The 23350-nt window shown below is 49.1% G+C and overlaps 1 protein-coding gene across 1 annotated transcript in view; it reads right to left on the bottom strand.

Annotated features, from left to right (window-relative positions):
• RAP1GAP2 (RAP1 GTPase activating protein 2) overlaps positions 1-23350 on the bottom strand; it is a 143060-nt gene that overhangs the window by 38965 nt on the left and 80745 nt on the right. The window contains exons 3-10 of the mRNA XM_054708801.1: positions 22501-22536; positions 18005-18049; positions 17220-17252; positions 16421-16633; positions 15156-15259; positions 3585-3663; positions 2712-2765; positions 107-190 (exon numbers count right to left, since the gene is read on the bottom strand). Coding sequence (XP_054564776.1) covers positions 107-190; positions 2712-2765; positions 3585-3663; positions 15156-15259; positions 16421-16633; positions 17220-17252; positions 18005-18049; positions 22501-22536 — 648 coding nt within the window. The remainder of the gene's footprint in view (positions 1-106; positions 191-2711; positions 2766-3584; positions 3664-15155; positions 15260-16420; positions 16634-17219; positions 17253-18004; positions 18050-22500; positions 22537-23350) is intronic.

The raw sequence follows: 23350 nt of genomic DNA on the forward strand, positions 1-23350 counted from the left end.
ATTCACAATATTTAAGAACATGATACAGGTACTTGGGGGAAGAAATAAAGAGTCCCCAGTGAGAACCCACAGGATATAGTGACCAGTATGGATTCGTGGTGCTTACCTGCTTGGCTTTTTGATAAATGACCCCAAATTTGAATGTGTTCTTGACATCATGCTCATCATAGGACACAATCATGTGGGAGGCCTGGAAAATGTGGGAAGAAAAATCAGATTGTTTATTAATTTGGAGGGAAATGGAGGGGGAAGCACCCATTTCAGCGGAGAGTGTGCCCCCTGACAGGAGACACCCACACGTAGAAGGGGAGAGAGGGTGAAGTCAGAAGTAGGCGGTCAGGATGCACCTCCAAAGCTCTTAGCTACGTCTCACCACCTGAGCGTTCCCCAGTCGTGGCCAAACCTCTGGATCACTGATTCCATTCCCATCCAGATGTGCCAGCCACGGCCTGGGCGCACAGGGGGTCCAGCAGGACTCAGGGAACTGACTTTACCCCAGTGTATTACCTGTGGTGTGAAAAATGAGGCCAGGCCCCCAAAACTGGTAAGCGAGGGTGACCCCAGCTCGCCTCCCACCTGTAATCAGCAGGTGATTTGGACAAGGCACTGCTCCGGCCGGACTGTAATCCCCTTTATCTGTAAGTGAGAGGTCTACACAGAGCCCCCTGTTAGGAGTGACACACCCGAACACAATCTGCAGAGGGCAGAGAAATCTGACCACTGGTTCTGTCTGACTTCCCATTGCGCTTCCAAGAGTTGGTATCTGAGGGTCCGAAACGCCAAACTCCCACTGTGAATCTGCTGCTTTTACGTTCACAGATCCGAGTGAGCCACGTAACTTCTCTGGGCCTCGGTTTCCTCATCCGTGAAATGGAGATGTGTGGTTGTAAAGGTTCAATGAGATCCAGCACTTAAAGTGCTGCGCACAGAGCAGCTGCCATCATCATCATCATCCTCATCCTCATCAGCCTCAATGTAATTCCCCAGAAAGCTTAGAGTGGACCCCGCCCAGTGCGGGAGGGAAGATTTGGATGCTATTGGGATACCCTTTGCAATAAAAAAGGAGGGATCCAACCTCCTGTCATGCTACGGGAGAAACAAACCGGGCGCGACTTGTCTGGCCGCAACACGAGGCCCGTGACAGGTTGCCACACATTGCATGTCTCTGGGAGGCCCGCAGCCCCCTGGGAAACGGACACTTGGAGCACCTCTGGCCGACCCGCAGGGAGCCGCCCACTCGCTGCTGGGATGACTCAGAGGAGCAGAGCAGCTGCCCTGCCAGAGAAGAGGCACCCGGCCATGGAGACCTTCCAAGGAACATTCTAAACTCTGTGAATTTTAAACACACACACACACACACACACACACACACACACACACACACACACCAGCCGGAGTAACTTCCCAGCCGGACTAAGCCGGCCTTCCAATGCAGAAACCATGAACACCCAGCCGCTCCTCCACTGCTACCAGAGCAGGAGGCCTTCCAAGTGACAGAGAGAGCCATGCAAATGGGCGTCATCAGGCTCTCTCCGTGGATATGATCTGACAACAAAAACTGCCCAACTTGTAGTTAAGTTGGGCCTTTATGGTGGGGTTTTCGTGTTTGGTTAAACCTCACTAATTCAGCTTTAATTATAAAAAGTAGGGCGTCTGGAGTGATGGACAGTGTTCAGTGCGGGGGGTAAGTGCCTATGGATGCTCAGAGCACTAGGCAGAGGTGCCTGAGAGAAGGGCTCTGGCGCCTTCTCTGCACTGAGAGGGCCCGTCATTAGCTCAGCCAGCTGCACAGGGATAAGCAGAGTGACCTGCCCACTCGTGAACATTTAAGGTGTCTGTTCCAGAGGGTTCTGGATGTCCAGCCGGGGTAGTGCCTCTCTTCCCCGCCAAACACTTCCTGGCTGTCAGAACTGGGACTCGGGCATGGACCGAACCAGCCCCAGCAAGCCCAGGGGCCACAATGCTGACTGCAGTGCAGGCTCAGCTCAGCCCTGCACCCCGCCTCTCTCCAGACCCCACCGGCTCACACAGCAGCGGTGGGTGCACGGGGGCTCTTCCTGCGGCCAATCTAACGCAATTCACCGTCTGTGGGTGATGGAAGTCCTGTCCCGCCATAATGGTTCTTCGGTGGGTTGTTGGTTTGCTGTGTTATTATTGCTCCTCCCTCCGCCCCCATGCCCACATCAGAACCGGGGTGAAGATTAGGACAGTCCTAAGGAAACTAATAACTAGAACCAGCCGGTTTATGATGTAGGGCCGAGCGGGGGCTTGTAAGGCCTCAGAGCTGCGGTAACACTGGCAATGAGGAGCTGCAGTCTGGCCTCTTCCTTTTTAGTGGGGTTCTGCCTTCTGCCCCCCTCCCTCCCCCTGTGATGGCTGACCAGGTCTGCACCAGCCTCCATCCCCAGTTCGAGGTGCAACACCCCCCAGCGCCGACTCAGGGCTGCAGGAGCAGGGGAGGTGGGAGGTGGAGAAGCTGCCACTCAGCTAGCCCTCAGCCACCTGCACACAGCTGGGGACATCTGGAGCCGGAGACCCAGGCGTGGCCAGTTTGTGAGGGATGAGCAGGGAGAGGGGAGACGTGGAGGTCTATCACAGAGATCGCACAAACCCCCACCAAGATGCGGAGGATTCCCACAGAGCCCCTGGTGTACAAATCCCTGCCCAGCTGCGGAGCCCTGGGGGAGGGGAGGGGCGGGGCGACGTCTCACCTTGGGGTACAGGACAGGGCTGAATTTCAGTCCCACTGCGTCATCACAGAACGCCTGAGCAGGGAAAGAGAACACACAGTTCAGGGACCACATCTGGAGAGCATCTGGGCTCCCCTGCCCACTGGGGAAAGAGCAGGGGAGGCCAAGGCCTGCGGTGGGTGTCGGGAGGCCTGGCGTTGGATCCGGGCTCTGCTGCTCACTATCGAGTGGCCAGGGAAGTGAACTAACTTTCTGGGTTCCTGATGAAGTGAGGCCACCGAAGGCATTGGGCTCAATTCCGCCCAGCGTTCCCGCTCCCTAAGTGCGGGGCCAGCCCAATTCAGCTGACCATCCTTCTCATCCCACTGGCTGATTCTGCTCCCAAGTTCCCGGGATCCCAGAGCAGACACAACCCCCCCCTCCCCCCCCCCCTCCCGCCCGCTGCTCTCTCCCACTTCCTCCCGCCCGCCAGCTGGTGGCTCCGGCCTGAGGGCTCCTCCATTTGAATCAACAGCCCGGCCAACCCTAAGCCCAACTCTCCTCAGCTGTGGAGGCTCCCTGGCCACCCCTCCTCTTCCTCCTCTGAAGTCCTACTCTCCACACCCAGCCCTCTCTTTCCACGTCTCCTGTCTCCTGAACTGGCTATGAACTTGGGGGCCGAGACCCCGGATTATACTGAGGATGAGATAAGGGAGGGTGTCAGGAAGACAGAGGTGTCTGCCAACAGCCGGCCCCTCCCCTGCCAACCCCATCCATGCAGTCAAGGGCCAAAGAGTACAGTGGCCTTCCCCTCCCCAAGGGTAAAGCCCACCCAGGACAAGCCTGCACCCCCAGCCCAGAGGCCAGCCCTGGGCTAAAAGAGGAAGCCACCTTCGCTCGGGGCTTGGCTTTTACCTTTGCAATCTGAGGGATGCTGGGCAGCTTGCTCAGTCCAGCCAAGGGGATCCGTTCATGCACCGTCTTCACTTTGGACCTGCAAAAGGAGACGTGTCCACAAGCAGTGGGGTCAGTGAGGAAGGTGGCTGAGATCACGCCCAACCTCAAGGCAGGGACACTTGCTTCCCGTCTCCCAGGGTCAGATCTGCCTCATTCCACCCAACCCACGCGATGGGCACCACACTCAAGTGGTGGGAAAATGAAATGCTACGTAGGTACCTCATGTGGGAGGGGATGGGGGGAGTGGACACTTGAAGGGCCTGCCTGGTAAAGCTGTCCAAAACCAAAATATGGGAAAAGCCAAATAGTCACCTTCAAGGTCACCATTATTTTTTGGTTTCTTTGTGGGGTTTTTGTGTTCTCCCAAAACACTGGGTACAGCTTCTGGATCTATTTAGGTTCTCACATGCAACTGAACCTTTATAAAAAGAAACTAATATTTGAAAATCTGGATTTACTCAAAATATAAATGGGATGAAAGTTGCTTTATAAAGGGATTTACCATAAGACTCTAAATTTATCCTGTTCCCAATTCATTTAGCACATTATGAGTGTGCTGAATTTTACTGAATGCTTTCCTGCATCTGCTGAGATAATTATAGGGTTTTTAATCTGTAAAAACTAGTGGATTACATTTCTGTTGAGCCATCTTTTCATTCCAAGGGTAAAATTCCACTTGCGTGCGTATTATTTTTTCATATCATGCTAAATTTAATTTGCTAATATTTTATTTAGAGTTTCCCATCTATGTTCAATAGCAACACTGGCCTTTTTTTTTTTTTTTCTTGTGCTTCCCTTGTCAGGCTTTGATATCAGGGTGTTATTCCAGCCTCATAAAATTGCTGGAGAGCTTCTCATCGTGTGAAAGAGTTTGTATACCACGGAGATCTTCGGATTCTTAAAGGTGTGCTAGAAATCATGTGTGAAATCTCTGGGCCTCTTTTTTGTGAGGGGATCCCTGGGCTACCAATTCCATTATTTAATGGTGAATATTTAGGTTTCCTATTCCTTATTGGATCAATTTTGGTAATTTATATTTTTCTATAAAATTATCATCCAATGCATTGATAAAAAGTTGTTTGGGGCTCTCTTTGCCCTTCATCTCTGTTTGCAGTTGGGTCCCTTCCTTCATGCTGTAATACCATCTTCGTATTTTCTGTTTTCCCTCGTCAGCCCTCCCTCGGGGGTTATCTATTCATCTTTTCAGGTAGATAGTTTTCAGTTTTGTTGATTGTCTCTATTTCTTTGTTATTTTTGCTTTCTACTTTGCCAGCTTGTTCTTTTCTTTATTTCCTTCCTTCTGTTTTCTTTGGGGGTTTTTCCTATTCTTTTCCTAACTTCTTGACCCAGACACTTACACATTTAATCTTTCTTCGTTTTCATGAATGCATTTAAAACTATACATCTGTCTCCACCATTTTTTGTGTGTGTCCCACACATTGATAAGTAGTATTTTCATTGTCATTTAGGTCTAAATATTTTGTCAGTTCTTTTGTGATTTTCCCTTTAGCCCATGAGTAATTTAAAAGGATTTTTCCTTAGCTCTCCAAATGTATGACTGTTTTTCTTCAGTATTTTAACTGTTGATTTCTAAATTTTTTATATTCATGCAACATAATTGGTATGATATTACTTGAAATGTATTGACTTAATTCATGGACTTTTTTTCATGTTCTATATGGGTTTGAAAAGAATATACTTTTTTCCAAAACCGGTTTGGCTCAGTGGATAGAGCGTCGGCCTGCGGACTGAAAGGTCCCAGGTTCGATTCCGGTCAAGGGCATGTACCTTGGTTGCGGGCACATCCCCAGTAGGGGGTGTGCAGGAGGCAGCTGGTCGATGTTTCTCTCTCATCGATGTTTCTGGCTTTCTATCCCTCTCCCTTCCTCTCTGTAAAAAATCAATAAAATATATTTAAAAAAAAAAAAAAAAAAAAAAAGAATGTACTTTTTTCTTTTGTTGAGTTCAGGAAAGTGTGTTATGAGATCAAATTTGTTCATTGTATTGTTCAAATCTTCTATAGCCTCACAATTTTTTGTCTGCTTGTCCATCGGTATATGAGAGATGTTACTGAAACCTCCCATTATAAACGAGGATTTGTCTACTTCTCCTTCTATTCCTAACAGTTTTGGGCTTTTTAAATTCAAGACTATGTTACTAAGAACAGGTTTACACGTTCAGGACTGTTAGCTCTTCTGGGTGGACTGTTCTCTTTACCATCACGTAGGCTGAGGACCCCGAGGTTCCCGTGAAGGGCATCTTTCCTTGCCCAGGTGATGAACACATTCAGAAACAAACAAAAAATTAACAGTAAGGCAGTTGGGAGTCAAAATAACTCCTTTGTTACTGATAAAGGCCAAGAGGAAGCATGCAGGGTAGCGTGAAGATGAAATGAATCTTCTGACTAAACTCTAGAATTACCCACCCAGTCACAGCCAGTGCTGGGCAGGGGCAAGCCTCCTCGCGTGGGGTCTGCTCAGGGGGGACTTGCAGTCGAGGGGAGCAGAGGGAGGCCCTGACGGCAGCTAGCTCCAAGAGGGGAAGGGGAAGAACACAGCTGCACGTGTCAAGTTCTTGCTCCCAGATGCGCCGACAGAGAGGGCGGAGAGAGCCAGCGGAGTTGCACAAAGTGCTCCCTCCACACCGCAGGAAGCTTCAAGAGTGGGGAGAGGTGCTCCCAGGTTACCAAGGAGTGCTCCTCTTACCCTACGAACGCTCTTTTCCTGGAATTCTGTTTTGTCTGATATTCATATTGTTATGCCATCCTTTCTTGGTGGATATTTTCCCAGCATATCTTTTTCCATTTCTTCATCTTAAATCTTTTCACATTGTTTTTCTTTAGGTATGTCTTTTGCAAGCAAAATAGAGCTGTGTTTTTAGTTCCATCTGATAGTCTGATATTTTCATAGGCTGTTTTAATCTATTTATACCTATTGTGATTACTAATGTATTGCAACTTTTATTATTTGGTGTTTTCTATTATCCTATGTTTTTTTCCCCTTTTTTCTCCTTTCCTGTCATCAGTTTAATAAAGTTTTTTAAATGCTTTTTGTGGCTCTGCTATAGACTGTATTTCTATAACTTCTAATACACATATTTATATACTTTTCCAACAAACTATAAACTTATTTGACGTATCTCTCTCTTGAGGAGAGAAGGGTAACAGTAACTACTGAACCCTTCCCATCCCATTGCCCCTCTACTTTTGTTTATAAATTTAGCTCAAGCCTCCTTAAACACACACAAATACACTACTTCTTTCTTCCAGTCAGTAATTAAATTTATCAACATAGTTTACCTATTTCTTGTCACTTTTTAATTGTATCTTTTCTTTTGGTTTCTCTTTTCTTCTGGCTGATGCACACCCTTTAGTAATTCTTTCAGGGAGAGTGCGTAAGTGGTACACCACTCCCTTCCATTTTTTTATGTCTAAACACAGTTTTATTTCGTCTTTGCAAATAGTTTTTCTGGGTATAGAATTTTAGGTTAAAAAGATTCTTCCTTTCTTTCCTTCAATATTTTCAAAATATTGTCCCATTGCTGATAAGAAATTGTGCCGTGGCTGATAAGAAGTCTGCTCTCAGCCTGCTTGTCATTACTTCACAGATAATGTCCCGATTCTTAGGTCGCTTTAAATTTTTCTCTTTTTTGTTGTTTTTTTGTATTTTGTTGTTTTTTTTAGAGAGAGAGGGGAAGGTAGAAGGATAGAGAGAAAAAAACATCGATGCCAGAGAGAAACATGGATCAGCTGCCTCCTGCATGGCCTCTACCCTGGATCGAGCCCACAACCAGGTATGTGCCCTGACCGGGAATGGAATGAGCAACCTTTCAGTGGATGGGCAACTCCCAACCAACTGAGCCGCATGTGCCAGGGCGTCTCTTTATCTTCGATGTTCTAACATTTCACTTCAGTGTCTAGAAGTATTGTTTTGTTTTAAAATCTTGTCCAGCACCACAGGTGTGCCTTCTTTCTTCAGTTCTGAAGTATTCTCAGCCATGTTCTCTTCGGATAGTTCTTCTCCAGGCTTCTCCATTCTTTTCTCCTGGAACTCCTTTAAGACAAATGCTGGGGGCTCTCAGTCTATTATCCATATATCTTCTTTTTCATATACTTTATCACTATATCTGTACTGTGCTCTTGTTGAATTTCTTGATGAATTCTAATTCACAGATTCACTTTGACTGTTAAAAGACTAGAATTTACCCAATGTATTAAGTGTTTTTACTTCAACAACTATTTATTTCCAATAATTGCGATTGTTTCCTTTTTATGCCCATGTATAACCATTCTTGATTCATTTCTATGCATTCATTGTATCATAATTCGGTATCCCTTTTATAGATGCTATTCTTAATCTTCTAAGAATCCTAAATATATTTAAGTCATTTTGAAAGAGTACCTTTCTTTACATTTCACTGGATTAAATCCATCTCTCATTGCTGATATTTTTGGCTCTTTCATAATGTGCGTTTTCCCTGGGTATTTTGGAAATTTCCCCCCATTTTTCTCCATCCTCAGTGCAAGGCATCCTGGTTCCAGTTCCCATCGGGGCCATTGGATAGCACAGCTCTTGGGTCACCATTCATAATATATGGCAATCACCTGACTCATCACCTGACTCATCAAGGCAACCTCCTGACTCATCTGCCTGCTGCTTGCTGGCTTTGCCTTCCCTTCAAGCTATCCTCCTTACTCTAGCCAGCGTTCATTCCACAGTGCAAGTCTGGTCATGATGTTCTTTTCAGGAGCTCTCCTGTTTGCTCACAGGATTAAAATCTAAGTTCCTAGACAGAGTTTATACATGATTTAGCCTTTTTTTTTTAATCTTTCCAGCATGACCATTCAACCTTACACATATTCACACCTGTATATACACCTGTATGCACACACTCCACCACTCAAGCTCTTCGGAACTTCTTTCACTTCTCCCAGACTATCTATTTTTGGATCATCTTCCCAAGCCAATAATAATCCATGTCCATAGGAGAAGATGAGTAAGAAGGAATAAGAATATGTAATGGGAACGGAATGCTTCCTATGGCCAGGTAACAAGAGCTTATTCCTCACGTGTCCCTCTCCCTAGAGAAAGTCTGGCATGTATTGTTATGCTTTGGTTAAACAAACACTGAGCGGATAAATAATTTCCTAATATCAACCATTGCTGCATTCCTAAAGTAACTCTTTCTTGGCTACAGTGAATTATTCTGTTAATAGACTGCTTAGATTTGAGTTGCTGGAATTGGTATTTTATTTAGAATCTTTACTTCTATATTCATAAGGAATATTGGGCCCTATTTTCCTTCCTTTCTTTTTTTCCTTTCATTGGTCTAATATTGTTCATGAGAATCTCTTAAGCATTGTTAAATTAATTGGGAAGCTTTCATATTTGTTTCTCTTGATCAATTTAAGCAGCCAGCCTGAAATCTGTTCCTTGTGAGCTTAAAACAACTACCTGCAAACCAGCCAGACCCAGAAACTTTTGGAGAGAGAATTCCTTGCAAACTTTTCCATTTATTACATAGTTATTGTTCAGGTTTCTAATCTCGTGTTAAATTAGCATGCTTTCCTAGAAAGGCGTCTGTTTCAAATAAAAATTCCACTATAATAATGTGGATTGAATATAACATCTATTAGTAATTTTTTAATCTTCTTCACATCTGTGGTTATATGCCTTTCCTAATGCCTAATCTTGTAGATTTTTATTTTATGTTTATCTATATTTGACTAGCTAGTTACCTATTTTGTTGTTGTTTTCTTCCAAATGAAGTATATCTTTTTCTACACTACATATAAATCTGTAGCCTAGATTTTTACATCAAGTCTTGTGCTCATTTTATTTCTAATTTATTTGTGTCCTTAATCTTTCTTAATTCCTTCCTCTTATTCCATTTAGGTAATAATACTGATGATAATAATAGCAGCAACTATTGTTGAATAGCTACAATGTATCAAATTATAAAGCAAATATGTTTGGCAAAGTATCTGCTTTTGAAATTTATACAGATTTACTTTGTGCCTCAAGAGATTGGTTCCTAAATCCACATGCTATCAAGAATTACCTGCAAGATTTTTAAAAATAGAAATTTGGATTAACAATTCCATTTTTAAAAGAAACAAAAAAGGTTATAAACACATTGTACAGAAAATAAATACATGTGTTCCTTAAATATATGAAGAGATGTCCAACATAATTCAGTAAAATTGTTGTAAATTTAAACTACATTAACATACTATTTTTGCTTATCAGATTGGCAAAAATCCAAGTGCTTGACAAAATATTCTGTTGGAGAGGCTTTGGAAAAATAAGTACTCTGATGCATTACTGGTAAAGGTTCAAGTTTATAGACCTCCTACAGAAGGCTATTTGGCAATATCTATTAAAACACTAATGCATTTATGTTTTGACCCAGCCAACTCACTTCTGAGAAATTATTTTAAACCACACAATTTGCACCAGATTATTCGTTGCAGCATTATTTGTGATACCAAAATACTGACAGTGGCCATTAATAGGGGATCTATTAAATAAATTATTTCATGTCCATGTAATGGAATACTATGCAGCAGTAAAAGGAATTAACAAGCTAGCTTCTTCATGTACTAATATAGAAAGAACTCTAAATATATTAAGAGAAGTAAGTTACAGAACAATGTTTATAGAATTCTAGAAATAAAAAAGGAATAGGAATATGTTATTTATGTCTTTATATGTCTTACATATTTATATTCAAATATACTGTATATGTATGTGCATGTTTAAATTTTTATTGTCATTTTAAAAAAACATGTGTGTGTTTTATTTTTGAAAGAGAGAGGCAGGCAGAGGGATAAAGAGATGGAAACATTCGGCTGCCCCCTGCACATTTCCTACTGGGGTCGAGCCCGCAACCCAGGCATGTGCCCTGACCGGAACTCGAACCAGGGCCTCTTAGTTCATGGGTCAATCCTCAACCACTGAACCACACTGGCTGGGCTTTATTATCTTTTAAATGGTCTGAGCCTAGAGGTCTGAGTTTTGTTTTTTGTTTTTCGCTTTTCTCCAAGATGACTGTTGCAGCACATTCACAGAAAACCACTGATCTCCTTACAATCAATGTGTGGATATTCCATAGGCACTTGAAAAGCAGCAGAAATCTCTGTTAGAGGGTCCAAGTTTGATAGTTAAATATAGTTAGATACAAATAAAGATCAATATATATAATTCACATAAATAATACTGAGATTATCCAAATCCTCTCATTTCCTATCTGTAAGTGATAAGTTGTGTTATCTGTAAGTGATAAGAAGTGTGTTTTAATCTACCACTATAATCGTATTCTGTGAATTTCTGCATAGTTTAATCATTATATATATACATATATATGTATATATGTATGTATACATATGTGTGTGTGTGTGTATATGTATACATACATATATATATACACACTATATCATAATATATACTGTTAACAATAAAAAGGCTATGGTTAAGGACAACAGGGGGGTGGGGGCATCCGTGGGGAGGGGTGGGGGGTGGGAATGGGGGGATGCAGACAAATATGTGACACTTTAATCAATAAAGAAATTTTAAATTAAAAAACAACAACAACAACAATAAAAAGGCTCAGCATAGATTCTGTTCTTTACTGCTTCTAATGCCATTGAAAATTCTTTGGGGCCATTTTTAGTTTACTTATATTATTTCCTTCATTTCAGCAGCAAACCTTTGTCTCATTCTTGTTGCCTTCCTTTATCTTTTCTCTTTTCTTTCACACAGCTTATTTTTTTCAAGAAGTTTGCTGAAAATACAAAGTTAACAGATAACTAAATTTTACTTGGCTTTCTGTAATAAATCCTTTCTAAAACACTATTATTGCCCTACCTTCTGAATGCTAGGCTACGCTCTTTTAATTTTTTTAATTGGGTGTGTGTATGTTTTAGAAAGAGGAAGGGGGAGAGAGAAAACATTGATGTGAGAAAGAAACATCGATCGGTTGCCCCACACCGAACACACAACCTAGGAATCGAACCCACCACCCTTTGGTGTACGGGACAACACTCCAACCAACTGAGCCACGCCAGCCAGGGCTAGGTTATGCATTTTTAGATGCAGAAACTTTTCTTTCACTGATTTGTGGGGATCTTCTTTTTCTCCTCCTCTTCCTTCTTCTTCATATGTGAACTTGAAAAGGAAGAAATTGATTCTGGTTTGTTATTTGTTTCCAAATTGTGGGTAGGTTCTTCTTGGCTACTCTCACGGCACGTACAGAGGCTGTTAAAATACTCTTCTCAGGTTTTAGGCTGAAGAGCTGGTTGTTATGAGACATCAATTAAATAATCCAGAAGCCTATGAGGAACGAGGAAGCAGCTGGGACAGGAGTCACCGCCAATGGGGGAATTTCATCTCTGCATAATTTCTTCTTTGTGTCTGCTAACACCGCTAAGCCATGGGGCCAATTTTTTATGTCTGGTTTCCAATTTTTATGCCTGCCCATCACTCCAAGCACATCATGGAACTGTCCCACCCCTAGCGGGTATATGGCTTCTCTCCACCACCCTACCCACTGGCTGTCTGTGGGAGCCACATCTGAGCTAGCCCTTGGGCTCCCATGGCATTGATTTCAACGCTGTTGGCTCAAAACAACAGAAGTGATTCCATGTGGAAAGACTCCAACTGTGCCAGGACTCACCTTCACCTCTGAAAAGTATGGGACGCCCCCAGAATCTCCAGTCTCAGTATTTCCACATTACACTGCTTTCTAAGGAAGGGGAACGGGGGCCCAGCTCTCAATCTCACCTACATTATAGTCCTAACTGCCCCACAGATTACAAAAAAAAAAAAAATCAGCATGTTACATACCTAACATCTTCCTCTAGTTTTCATTTGATGCAACATTTCAGATAGGATACAGTAGTAGAAAAAGGAGGTTAGACCCTTATGTTCAACTGTCATCTTACTCAGAGATCCTGCCCAATCTGGGTCTGATTTTTATGAAGGAAGAAATTTTCTTTACAGAGGTTCACCTACCTCAAAATTCTGTTTGGACATGGGTGTTCAGATATTGTTCCCTCAGAAAATTGGCTCCAAAGAGCTAACTGACTCTTCCTGCTTTACAAATTTTAGCCAGGTGAACCTCAGTTGAAAGAAAGAAAGAAGGAAAGAAGGAAGGAAGGAAGGAAGGAAGGAAGGAAGGAGGGAAGGAAGGAAGGAAGGAAGGAAAGAAGGAAGGAAGGAAGGAAGGAAGGAAGGAAGGAAGGAAGGAAGGAAGGAAGGAAGGAAGGGGGAGGGAGGGAGGGAGGGAGGAAGGAAGGAAGGAAGGAAGGAAGGAAGGAAGGAAGGAAGGAAGGAAGGAAGGAAGGAAGGAAGGAAGGAAGAGGGAGGGAGGGAGGAAGGAAGGAAGGAAGGAAGAAAGGCTTCCTTTTGTTTTAATAAATAAAAAAAAAATTGCATTTACTTAGATGCATTCAGAATGTCAACAAAATAGCTGCAATTGCCCAGCTGGTGTTGCTCAGGGGTTGAGTGTCGACCTATGAACCAGGAAGTCATGGTTCAATTCCTGGCCAGGGCATATGCCCAGGTTGCGGGCTAGATCCCCAGTTGGGGGCGTGCAGGAGGCAGCCGATGAATGCTTCTCTCTCATCACTGATGTTTCTATCTCTCTCTCCCTCTCCCTTCCTCTCTGAAATCAATAAAAATATGTATTTTTAAAAAGCTGCAATTGTTTTTTGCAATTACAAAATTATATTCCGTTAACAGAACAACTATTTCCCATAAGCTGCATTAGAGACAACTTAAGATGAAAAACGGTCATCCCCAGATATAACTAATTAGAGCTGTGCATCAACAAGAACCCACTTCAAATTTCCATGCCAATTTACAACTCCCATAGTGCACTAGGCAAGGCTAGTGGCTATGGAAACCACCACCAGGGCCCTGGCTGGTTTGGCTCAGTTGGTTGTGCGTTGTCCCATGTAGCGAGAGGTCCCGGTCAGGACACATGCCCGGGTTACAGGCTCAGTCCCCGATAGTGGGCATGCAGGAGGCAGCCAATCAATGTTTCTCTCTCTCTCCCTCTCCCTTCTTCTCACTCTAAAATCAATAAAAACATATTTTAGAAAAGAAAGAAAATAGCACCAGGGAAGGGCTATCTAAAGATACATTCGGTAGTGCGTTAACTATACCAAAAAAAAGACATTGTACAGTTTAAAAACAAATCTTTCACAGCCTTACTTCTCAATTTTTTTTCTTTAAAAGGAGTGATTGTGTACAGGAGGTTAAATGCTTTATAGACAAGAAAAAAATTGTGCTAGAACCAGCTTCTTCATCATCTTCATCTTCTTCATCCTCATCATCCTTTTCTTCTTCTTTTTCTTGCTTTTTCAGCCCTGACGACTCCCTTCTTGCCGCACCAGGCTCTCCTTTAGCTCGGGATGCAGCAGTATCCTTCAGCTCAGCAGCCTTCCTGTCCGCGGGCTGCCGGCCGCCTGCAGCACCGCCTCCACATCTCCCCCAGCTTCTCTGCAGCATCACCAATGGACAGGCCGGATGCTCTCCTTTGATTTTTGCTAACAACTTCCTGGTTCCGCCCCAACTCTCCCATAGCAGGGCTCTGTGTCCCTGTCCCCTCCCAAATTTATCTCAAAATTTAGGCAGAAAAAAAAGGTTACTGCTTTTTTCCAAATGTTATTGTTCTTTTCCTTCAAGGACTTCCAATTCGATTCAACAAGTAGGGATCGGGAGCCTGACAGGTTCACAGCTCCCTGCCAAGCACCGGCCTCGGCCTTCACACTGGCCGTCCTGGCTTCCCCACCGGCCCAGGGACAGAGAGGAGTGAGACGGGCTCGCTGTGCTCCACAGCACCTGTGCCCGTCGCTGACACAGCGCCTGTGCCACACACGGAAACCCCGTTCTTCTCTCCCACTAGACCGCAGCCTTTAGAGAGGAGGGACCACGCTCGGGCTCCACTGCAGCCCAAGCCCCTGCCACAGCTCCTGGTACAAAGCAGGTTCCACGGGACAGGTTAGTCGAACGGTTACCGAACAGAAACCGGTTCCAGAGAGGTCCCTGGCTTAGCTGTAAACCGGTGCTCCCGTTCTGGCCACCACCACATCCTGAGGCCCCAGCAGGCACGCTGATGCTCTGGGGTCTATAGTTCCCGGCTGGATGCGTGCCGTGGGCAGAGTCCCGGCAAACCCTCTCCCAGGACCACGTGGGACTGTGTCTCTGCAAAATGAGCCATCGCTATTTTCCCTTTCCGCCTTCCTCACAGCCAGAGACAGGCGGGTGAGGGTAAGGTCCACCTGACCTTGAGACCAGGATGCCACTCCGACTCCCACAGTCAGTCAGCTGGCAAAAACACCTGGTCTTCCTGCCTGGCAACCCGAACATAGAACATAGCCAGGTCTGTCTCCCCCATCCCCCCCCTCACCCCCGCCCCCCCCACCACACACACACACACACACACACACACACACAGGACTGGTCAGACTGGTATTTCGGGTCCCCACCACTAGGGGTGTGGCCTCCAACCCTGCAGCAGCCCCACCTGAGAATAATCCGAAGGTACTCAATGCCCTCCACCTCCTCGCACTTGATGGACAGGAGCAGGTTCCCCAAACTGCTACCGGTACAGTAAAAGTTTAGATGATCCTAGAAGCAGAAATCGGGTGTTAGCAGGGAGGAGGGGGGCCTTCCAGGCACAGCCCCCAAAATCACCTCCTTCACCAGGAGTGAGAAGCCCCACAGCAAGGAGGAAGAGCAGGATGCGCCAGCTGTGGCTGCTATAGATGGGGAGGAAGAGAAGGAGAGGGAGGAGGAGGAGGAGGAGAAGAGAGAGGAGGAGGAGGAGGATCACAGTGATTGGCTCCAATGACCAAATCTTCAGGCTGTCTGTGCCAGGCACTGGGCTAATTGCTTAGTACCCATTATCTCCTTTAACTCAGACCACAACTTTATGGGGGCAGCTCCCACGTCAGATGGAGAAAACACGTGCAGGGCGGTTAAGTCACTCTCCAGGGTCACACAGCTAGTAGGCGGCAGATCCAGGATTCAAACCCACACACGCCTTGATGAAGCTCAAGTGCTTCCCCACAAGACACTGAGTCCACTCCCAGCCCCAGGGAGCAGATTTGTGAGAATAACGAAGGGGCAGGGCCTGGCACCTCCACCACGCGGAGCCGGGAGATGGCTGGACAGTGGGTCTCACCCCGGCTCAGGGGGCGCACCCAGCCTGCTGTATTAGGGCGGGGCCTGGAATCTGCATTTTAACAAGGCGGGGAGACAGGGGGGTCCTGATCCATCTCCCCCCGGGAGACTCAGCAAAGCTGACGGGCCAGCCGGAGACTTCCGGAGCCTGCCCTCGGGACTTCTGGAACCTGGCAAGGCTGAAGGGCGGGATGTATTTAAAGAACGGAACTGTCCCGGTTAAGCAATCAGAGGCTCAGAGCACATCCCAGCACAAGCACACGGGCCCGGCTGAGTGAGGCCACGAGGGATTTGTACTATTTACATGGACACGGAGACTTCCAAGGAGTGAGAATGTGTTTTCTCCTTCCACCCTCCTTCACCCCAAACACGACCTATTCCACCGCCTCCCTGTGGCGGTCCCCACAAGGACCCATCACACTGGCCCCTGGGCTCCTGCACACCCCTGCCCCCTGCCCAGGAGCAGAGCCAGGCAGACCTCTCCGAGGAGGACAGAGGCAGGCAGCGAGGGAGGGGGAGGGCAGAGAGGGGGGCACTGAGGAGGGACGCTGGGTTCCCCAGGCAGACCCCCCTCCCGGCAGCCGCGTTCACCCAGGCCTGGCTCACCTTGCCCAGGAAGTGCCTGCGGTAGGCCCTGGCTTCACTCTTGCACTCGAGCTTGTAGCCAAAGGTGCTGGGGCTGAGGCTGTCCTCTTCCTCCTCCTCACAGATGCTGCTGCCCAGCGAGGTCGGCGTGCCCACGTTCTCCGGGTCCTCGATCCAGTAGCCCCCAAACTGGGGCAGGACGATCAGGGGGTACGGGCCTCCCTTCTCCACAACCTGGAGGCAAAGGGAGAGTCTTGCCCTGCAGCCTGCCCTGGTCTACAGGGGGAGTGGAGGGGCACCAATGGTGGTATCCCCCCCCCAATCTGAGCTACTCCACAGGGGGACCCCCATATATAAATCCAAAGGTAGTAACATGAACCCCTCCTCCAAGACCCACAATATCTCCAACTTCGGCACTCCTGATTTATTTTTATTTTTTTGTCTTTTTTTTACATTTTTTTAAATTGATTTCAGAGAGGAAGGGGAAGGGAGAGAGAGATAGAAACATCCATGATAAGAGAGAATCATTGATCGGCTGCCTCCTGCAAGCCCCCAACTGGGGATGGAGCCTACAACCCAGGCATATGCCCTTGACCGGAATCGAACCTGGGACCCTTCAGTCCGCAGTCTGACACTCTATCCACTGAGCCAAACCAGCTAGGGCTGATTTTTTTTAAAAAGCTGAAGTCACAAATGGGAAAGGTCTCAGGCCCTCAAGTCCCAAGGCTCTCCCCACCATGGGGCGGCAGAGGGACCATCACCATCATCACCATCAGCGCCCCGAGCCTTGGCCCCGAGACAGGATCCAGGGGGCTCCTACCTCGTCGATGCTGGGGTACGGGATATAGTCGTCCTGCAAGACAAACACACAATGCCACCGTGAGCCCCAGCACGGCCCGTGAAGCTTGGTCACTATTTCCCTTCCCTCCCCCAGGCCTGGGGGGAGGTGTTGGGGGCCTGGCGGGCTGCACCAGGGCTTCGGGCGCATCGGCGGGTGAACAGCCTAGAGGCAGCTTGGGCTCTGGCTTCTCTCGAGTTCTTCCCCGAACGGACAGAACCTGAGTGCAAAGGGGCCAGCGGAAGATGCAGTGCAGAGGAAGGAAGACGCAGGACACAAGGCGCTGGACCTCACACGCATCCTGACACGAGCTGCTCTCCCAGGAGGCTCCCACAGGGAGATGGGCCTGGTCCCCACCCCGGGGAAGGGGGCTGATCTCCGGGGGATAAACTGCACTCCTGGGCCTTGGAAACAGACCCGGAAGCCGAGAGCTGACTGCCTGCGGGAGCCTGGAGCAGAGCCTGCCACCCCTACACACTGTGCGGTTCGCTCACAGGAGCAGGTGTGCGGGAGCCAGGCCACACTGCAAGCCTGGGGTCTCCCCCGAGGCCTCCGCCCCAGCCTGCTCTGCAGCTGCCTAAAGGCCTCGCTTCCTGCTCCCCGTGCCCTAGTCAACAAAGTGCAGCCACTTCAGTGGCTCCTGGTGAAAACCCGAGTTCAATGGAGTAAGACAGCGGGCCCCAGCATGCTGGCCGCTCCCCCTGCCTTGCTCTCACCCGGCCCCCTCACGGGGCCCACCTGGCTGCCACCTCGCCCACCCAGCCCACCTTGTTCTTCTGGGGTCCCGGCTTCTGCTCTTCAAGCTTGATCCCCTGCAGAAACAAGGAGAAGAGGATCCATGGACAAGCAAGGGTCACAGAATAGAGACGGCACGGAGGAGTCCCTCGGGAGCACCCGCCTTAGCCGGGGGTCAGTGGCCATAACAGCAAAGGGCTGCCACGTGCTGGGCCCTCGCAAGTCACACACCTCGTCACACTCAGACCTCACAGCCTGGCGATCTGGCTGAGTCCATGCTCTTCACCTTGAATGCAGCAGGGCAGGGGGTGAAGAGCATGGACTCAGCCAGATCACCGGGGTTTAAATCCCAACACTGTCACTTATGACCTTATGACCTCGGGCAAGTCACAAAACCTCTCTGTGGCTCAGTGTTCCCAGCTGTCAAATGGGAACAGCAAGGGCACCTACGATGGTGGTGACGGTAAAATGTGGAGAACAGGTTAAGCCCGTGGAAGAGTGACGGCATATACTAAAGGCTGTGACTTACTGCTATCCACGAGGTAGGCAGTATCATCATCATGGTGTTGAAATATCGCCCCCAGTCTCCCAGAGGATGAGGTGAGGGGCAGAAAGGGAACCCACGTCTGTGGGGGTCAGAGCCAGACTCTGCACCTCATGCCACACCAGCTCCACCCCCTCCCTGGTGGGAGGGCCCATGGGCGGCAGGCAGGTGGCCTCAGCCTGGTCCTCATCCTGCCACTGCCCTGCTATTAGTGACGCTTCACAATGCTAAGCCTTCTGTAGCCCTCCTAGTTTCCTCTGTGAAACGAGGATTCTAACACCCGCCCGCCCCCTCTCAGGTGTGTCCTTGCAAGGAGCAGACACCACCACGGCGGGGCCTGGGTTAAACGGCTCCCCTGCAGGCATCGGGGAAGACTCCCCGCGGGGACAGTGCCTAGACCTTACGGTCCAGTTCCCACTTAACTGGGTTTTGTGGGCGGAGAGCACAGGGCGTTCCCACGGGCACGTGAATCAATCCACATCATCGGTGGGACAACCAGGAGAGAAGAGGGTCGGGAAGCAGCTGCTGCCTCGTCATAAGACCGGGGACTGGAGCCTTCCACAGCGCACTCCCTCTGCCGGCCCCTCCGAAGCCCTCAGCACCTTTTTACCAAAGAGGAAACCGAGGCCCAGGGCGGAAGCTGCCTGCCGGATGCCACACCGTCAGTGCGTGGAAGGGCCTGGCTTTGAAGCCGGGCCATCTGTCCACCAAGTGCATGACCAAATCGCCGAGCCCACGGGCTCAGGGTTCCTGCTCACTGGGCAGACTTAGACGGCGGCTCCTCCGGCCTCGCTGGGCTGAGTCACCCTGCGGCCCTGGTCAGGTGGGTGGGGGGCCCCTCCCACTGGGCAGGTGCTCCTCTCCCCACACAGGCAGGAAACCACCTGGGTGGCCTGCAGACCCTGTCCAGGGAGGCAAACTGGGCGGGTGGGGAAGGGCCTGACGTCAGAAGTTTGTTTTGTGTGTCCTGCATGAGTCATCCCAGCCTGGGAACAGCCCCTGGGCCGGAGAACAAACCTCCTCCTGTCCCCTCCCCTCCGCCTGGACACAGCCACTGCTGTCCCCTCCCCTCATTATCTCTCCTTCCCCCCCCCCCGCTCCCCCATGAAGAAACTGGGACTCAGGGGGGTCGGACGGCTTGACCAAGGTCACTCCGCTGCAGCCTGTCAGCGTTAGAACTTGAACCCAGAACGGAGGGGACCCAAAACTGTGCTGCACAGGACCTGTGCCCTTCTTCACATTCCTAGCCGCCAGGACTGGGGTCAGGAGTCCTGGGTCTTAGTTTCTGCTCCTCACAACTCACAGAGGGCCCGGGCACCTGCCTGCTGAGCTTCAGGCCCACACTGCAGCTCGAGGCCAGATGGCACCCACCCTCAGGGGCAGAATCCCCACGTGGGTTTCTCCATGTGAGTTTCCTACACCCAGAGGAGCTGGAAACCCCGGCCCCTCAGAGGCTGGGGCCCAGTGGGCACACGGTCGGGACCTAAACACTGAAGTCTGATCTAAACCCCGAAGTCTCCACTGACACGGAGTCGGCAACCGCCCCTGGGGTGGGCTGCCGTGAGGACACCGGGGGAGCCACAGCCAGACGCCCGCCCTGCAGAGGCTCCCGATCGAGCTAAGAGGTCCAGCCCGCGGCCTCCAAACAACAGGACAGCACAAGGCCGGTTACGCAGGGCTGAGAAACGGGCTGCTCCCTGGGGGCGAGGGATGGGCGGTCGTGGAGAAACCAGAGAGAAGGCAGGGTGCGCTGCGGACGCCCTGCCAGCTGCCCAGACTGCCACCACTCCGTGGGCTCGGGTGAGACCTGGCTTTCCAGCGGACGGAGCTCTCCGTTATATAGGCACTCGCTGTCAAGGCACCTGCCATCCCTGTGCCCGCCACCTGGTTCCAAGTCCCCTAAATGCATATAAATACATATTAATTTAGCTGGGAGTCCACACTTTGCTGGACACAGAGGCGGGTCTTAATAACTTGCTCGTGGTAATGACACAACCACTACGAATATTTTTCTCTCAAACCAGCCCTCCCCTTCCCCATCCTTAGGGAGACCTGCTTTCCAGGGAGGACCTGGCTCGCTCACAGCAGCAGCGCTCTCAGAAGCTCCGCCTGCGTCTCAGGACGGCAGTGGGCACCCTGCGTGCCTTTCCCCCTATTCCAGACCATTCCTATAGACCCTTCCTTCCTTGCGCCTGGAGCATCTACTTCAGGTAAGAAGCATGACAGAATGACTATGCCTTCTGGCTCGGGAGCTACTTGCTAGCCATGAGCCCTTGAGTGTTTTGTTTAATATCTCTGTGCCTCAGTTTTCTCACCTGTGAAATGGGAATGGTGGTGATAACAACAACATACCTGCCTCCTGGAGGCCTTGTCAAGAAGAAATGAGATAACACCTGTCAATCTCTTACCCCAGACCAGTGCTTAAAATATATGCCCTATTATCAGTGTGTTCTTGCCACTCTTTCCACCTGCATCAATTATACCTTCTGGACCTCTCCCCATATTCCTGAGAGGCCGACCCCCTGGTGATGAGCAATTACAAAAGCCCGCACCCGAAACACTGATTCTATGCACTGCCCACCAAGTATTTACAAAAATTATCTCGTTTCATCCCAGAAACGATGCAAGTGGACATTTTCGTTCTTCTATCTTTATGGAGGCTGTGACAGTGATTTATTACAAGAAATATATATTTTGGTCTTTATCCCGTTCCTGGCACGGAACTCCTAAAACCCTTGGAGTTTCCTAAGTGACAAGAGCAATGAGAGAACTTGGGAGCAGTTTTGTTCTAGGATCTGGTCTTTCGTCCTTGGTTCCTGCAACAGCTCCAGAGCCATAAAGGCGAAAGGAGTGTTCCCCATGAGTTTGTGTTAGTGCGTTTATGTTAATGGGGTGACTTCTGGGACTTTCCTAAGGATGGGAGCTGATTGACAGGGGAACCCACCAGCCACTCCCACTCGCGGGGGAGGGGAGAGAAGCTGGAGGCTGAGACAATCACCCACAGCCGGTGATTTTATCCATCATGCCTTAAATAATGAAGCCTCCATAAAACCCAAAAGGATGGGGCTTGGGGAGCGTCTGGGGTTGGTGGGCCCGTGGAGGTTTGGAGATTGGGGCATTCAGAGGGCATGGCCGCTCCGGGCTCTTCCCACAGGCCTTGCCTATGCTTCTCTTCCAGCTGGCTGCTCCTGAGTTGCATCCTTCTTACCATAAACTGGCAATCTGGTAAGTAAACCGTTTTTCCTGGGTTCTGAGAGCCACTCCAGCAAATTCATTGAACTGGAAAAGGGGGTCGTGGGGACCTCCTACTTATAGCCGGTGCCCCGGTCAGAAGTCCAGGTGGCAACCTGGACTTGCGACTGGCATCTGAGTGCCCTGTGGGAGCTGACACTACCTCCAGGGAGACAGCGTCAGAACGGCGTGGAACCCAGCTGGCTCACAGCATGGTCTGGTGGGGGGAACGCAACCACACATTTGGTGTCAGAGTGAGGGGAGAACGCGTCTGTTAGTAGACAAAAAACAGGAGCGAGCGGTGGTTAGAAAGGGGGAGGAATTTGGCAAGCCAGCGTTAGATGCAGAGTTTGAACTCAGGTCTGTCTCTCGCCCTCCGCTCTGCCTCCCAGACACAGGATGAGGCCCCCACGAAGGGGCTTTCTTTCCGGCCCATTCCAGGAGCATCTCTCAAACTCTCCCCACATCCGTGGGGCCGATGGCAGCCCGTCCGTCCACTCTGCTGGGGTTTCTGTTTTTGATCTTCTCCCTGGTCTTCGGCAGGAGCCGGCCCGGAAGCCACTGTGCCGCTCAGTGTGGAAATGGCCTCGGGTTGTCCGGGCCATTGGGACGGTGAGTTCTCTCTTCTCTGCCCCTCCCTCCAAGGCGCCCACGTTCTGCGCGTGGGTTCTGCCTGGTGCGGTGTCCCCCGAGGTCGCTGCAGCACCCCGGCCCCCCAGGGCTCGGCTCTCCCCCTTGGGGATGGATGCTCACCTGCATTTTCTCCAGCATCTCGAAGAACTCCGCCGACTGAAAGACACAAAGAGGGGAGAGAAAGGTGGGGTGTCAGCCAGGAGGTCTGCTGAGAAAACCGCCTCACGGACCGTCTAAAAGCTTCCTTAGCCCAGGGCTCTCCCGGAGACAAAATGCATTTGGATCAAGAGGGAAGGTAATTTGATTTTGCCTTCGCAGAGCTGCAGGGCCAGAACACCCCAATCAACAAAAGGAAAGGTTAAACATGGAGGCTGGCAAGTGCCACGGGGAGAGCAGCCGCTCTGTCTCTGTCAGCAGAGAGGAGCGTGGGGGCCTCTGGGAAAATCCGAGTTCCCCAGAGAACCACGGGAGTCGGCCTCCGGCAGGGTTCGTGTTCGGGATGTTTACAACCCAACAATGGGGCCAAGGTGTCCACCACGAGCAGTTGTCCAACTGCTTTGCCAACACAGCCCTTCCATCTCCTTATACAAAATCTCACTTGGAACTCTAATACAGAAAAGAAATAGGGGTTGCTCAATGGTTAGAGCACTGGCCTGCGCACCAGAGGGTCTCAGGTTCGTCAAAGGCGCGTCACCTGGGTTGCAGGTTCGATTCCTGCACCCAAATAGGGCACGTGCAGGAAGCAACCAATTGATGTGTCTCTCTCACATGAATGTTTTTCTCTTCCCCCACTTTCTCTCTCCCTCCCCCTCCCTTCCACTCCCTCTCTAAAAATCAATGGGAAAAAATATTTTCACTTCTTGGGTGAGGATTTTTTTTAAATATATTTTACTGATTTTTTACAGAGAGGAAGGGAGAGGGAAAGAGAGTCAGAAACATCGATGAGAGAGAAATATCGATCAGCTGCCTC

This window comes from Eptesicus fuscus, chromosome 20 (genome assembly GCF_027574615.1).
Source record: "Eptesicus fuscus isolate TK198812 chromosome 20, DD_ASM_mEF_20220401, whole genome shotgun sequence".
Classification (NCBI taxonomy): Eukaryota; Metazoa; Chordata; class Mammalia; order Chiroptera; family Vespertilionidae; genus Eptesicus; species Eptesicus fuscus.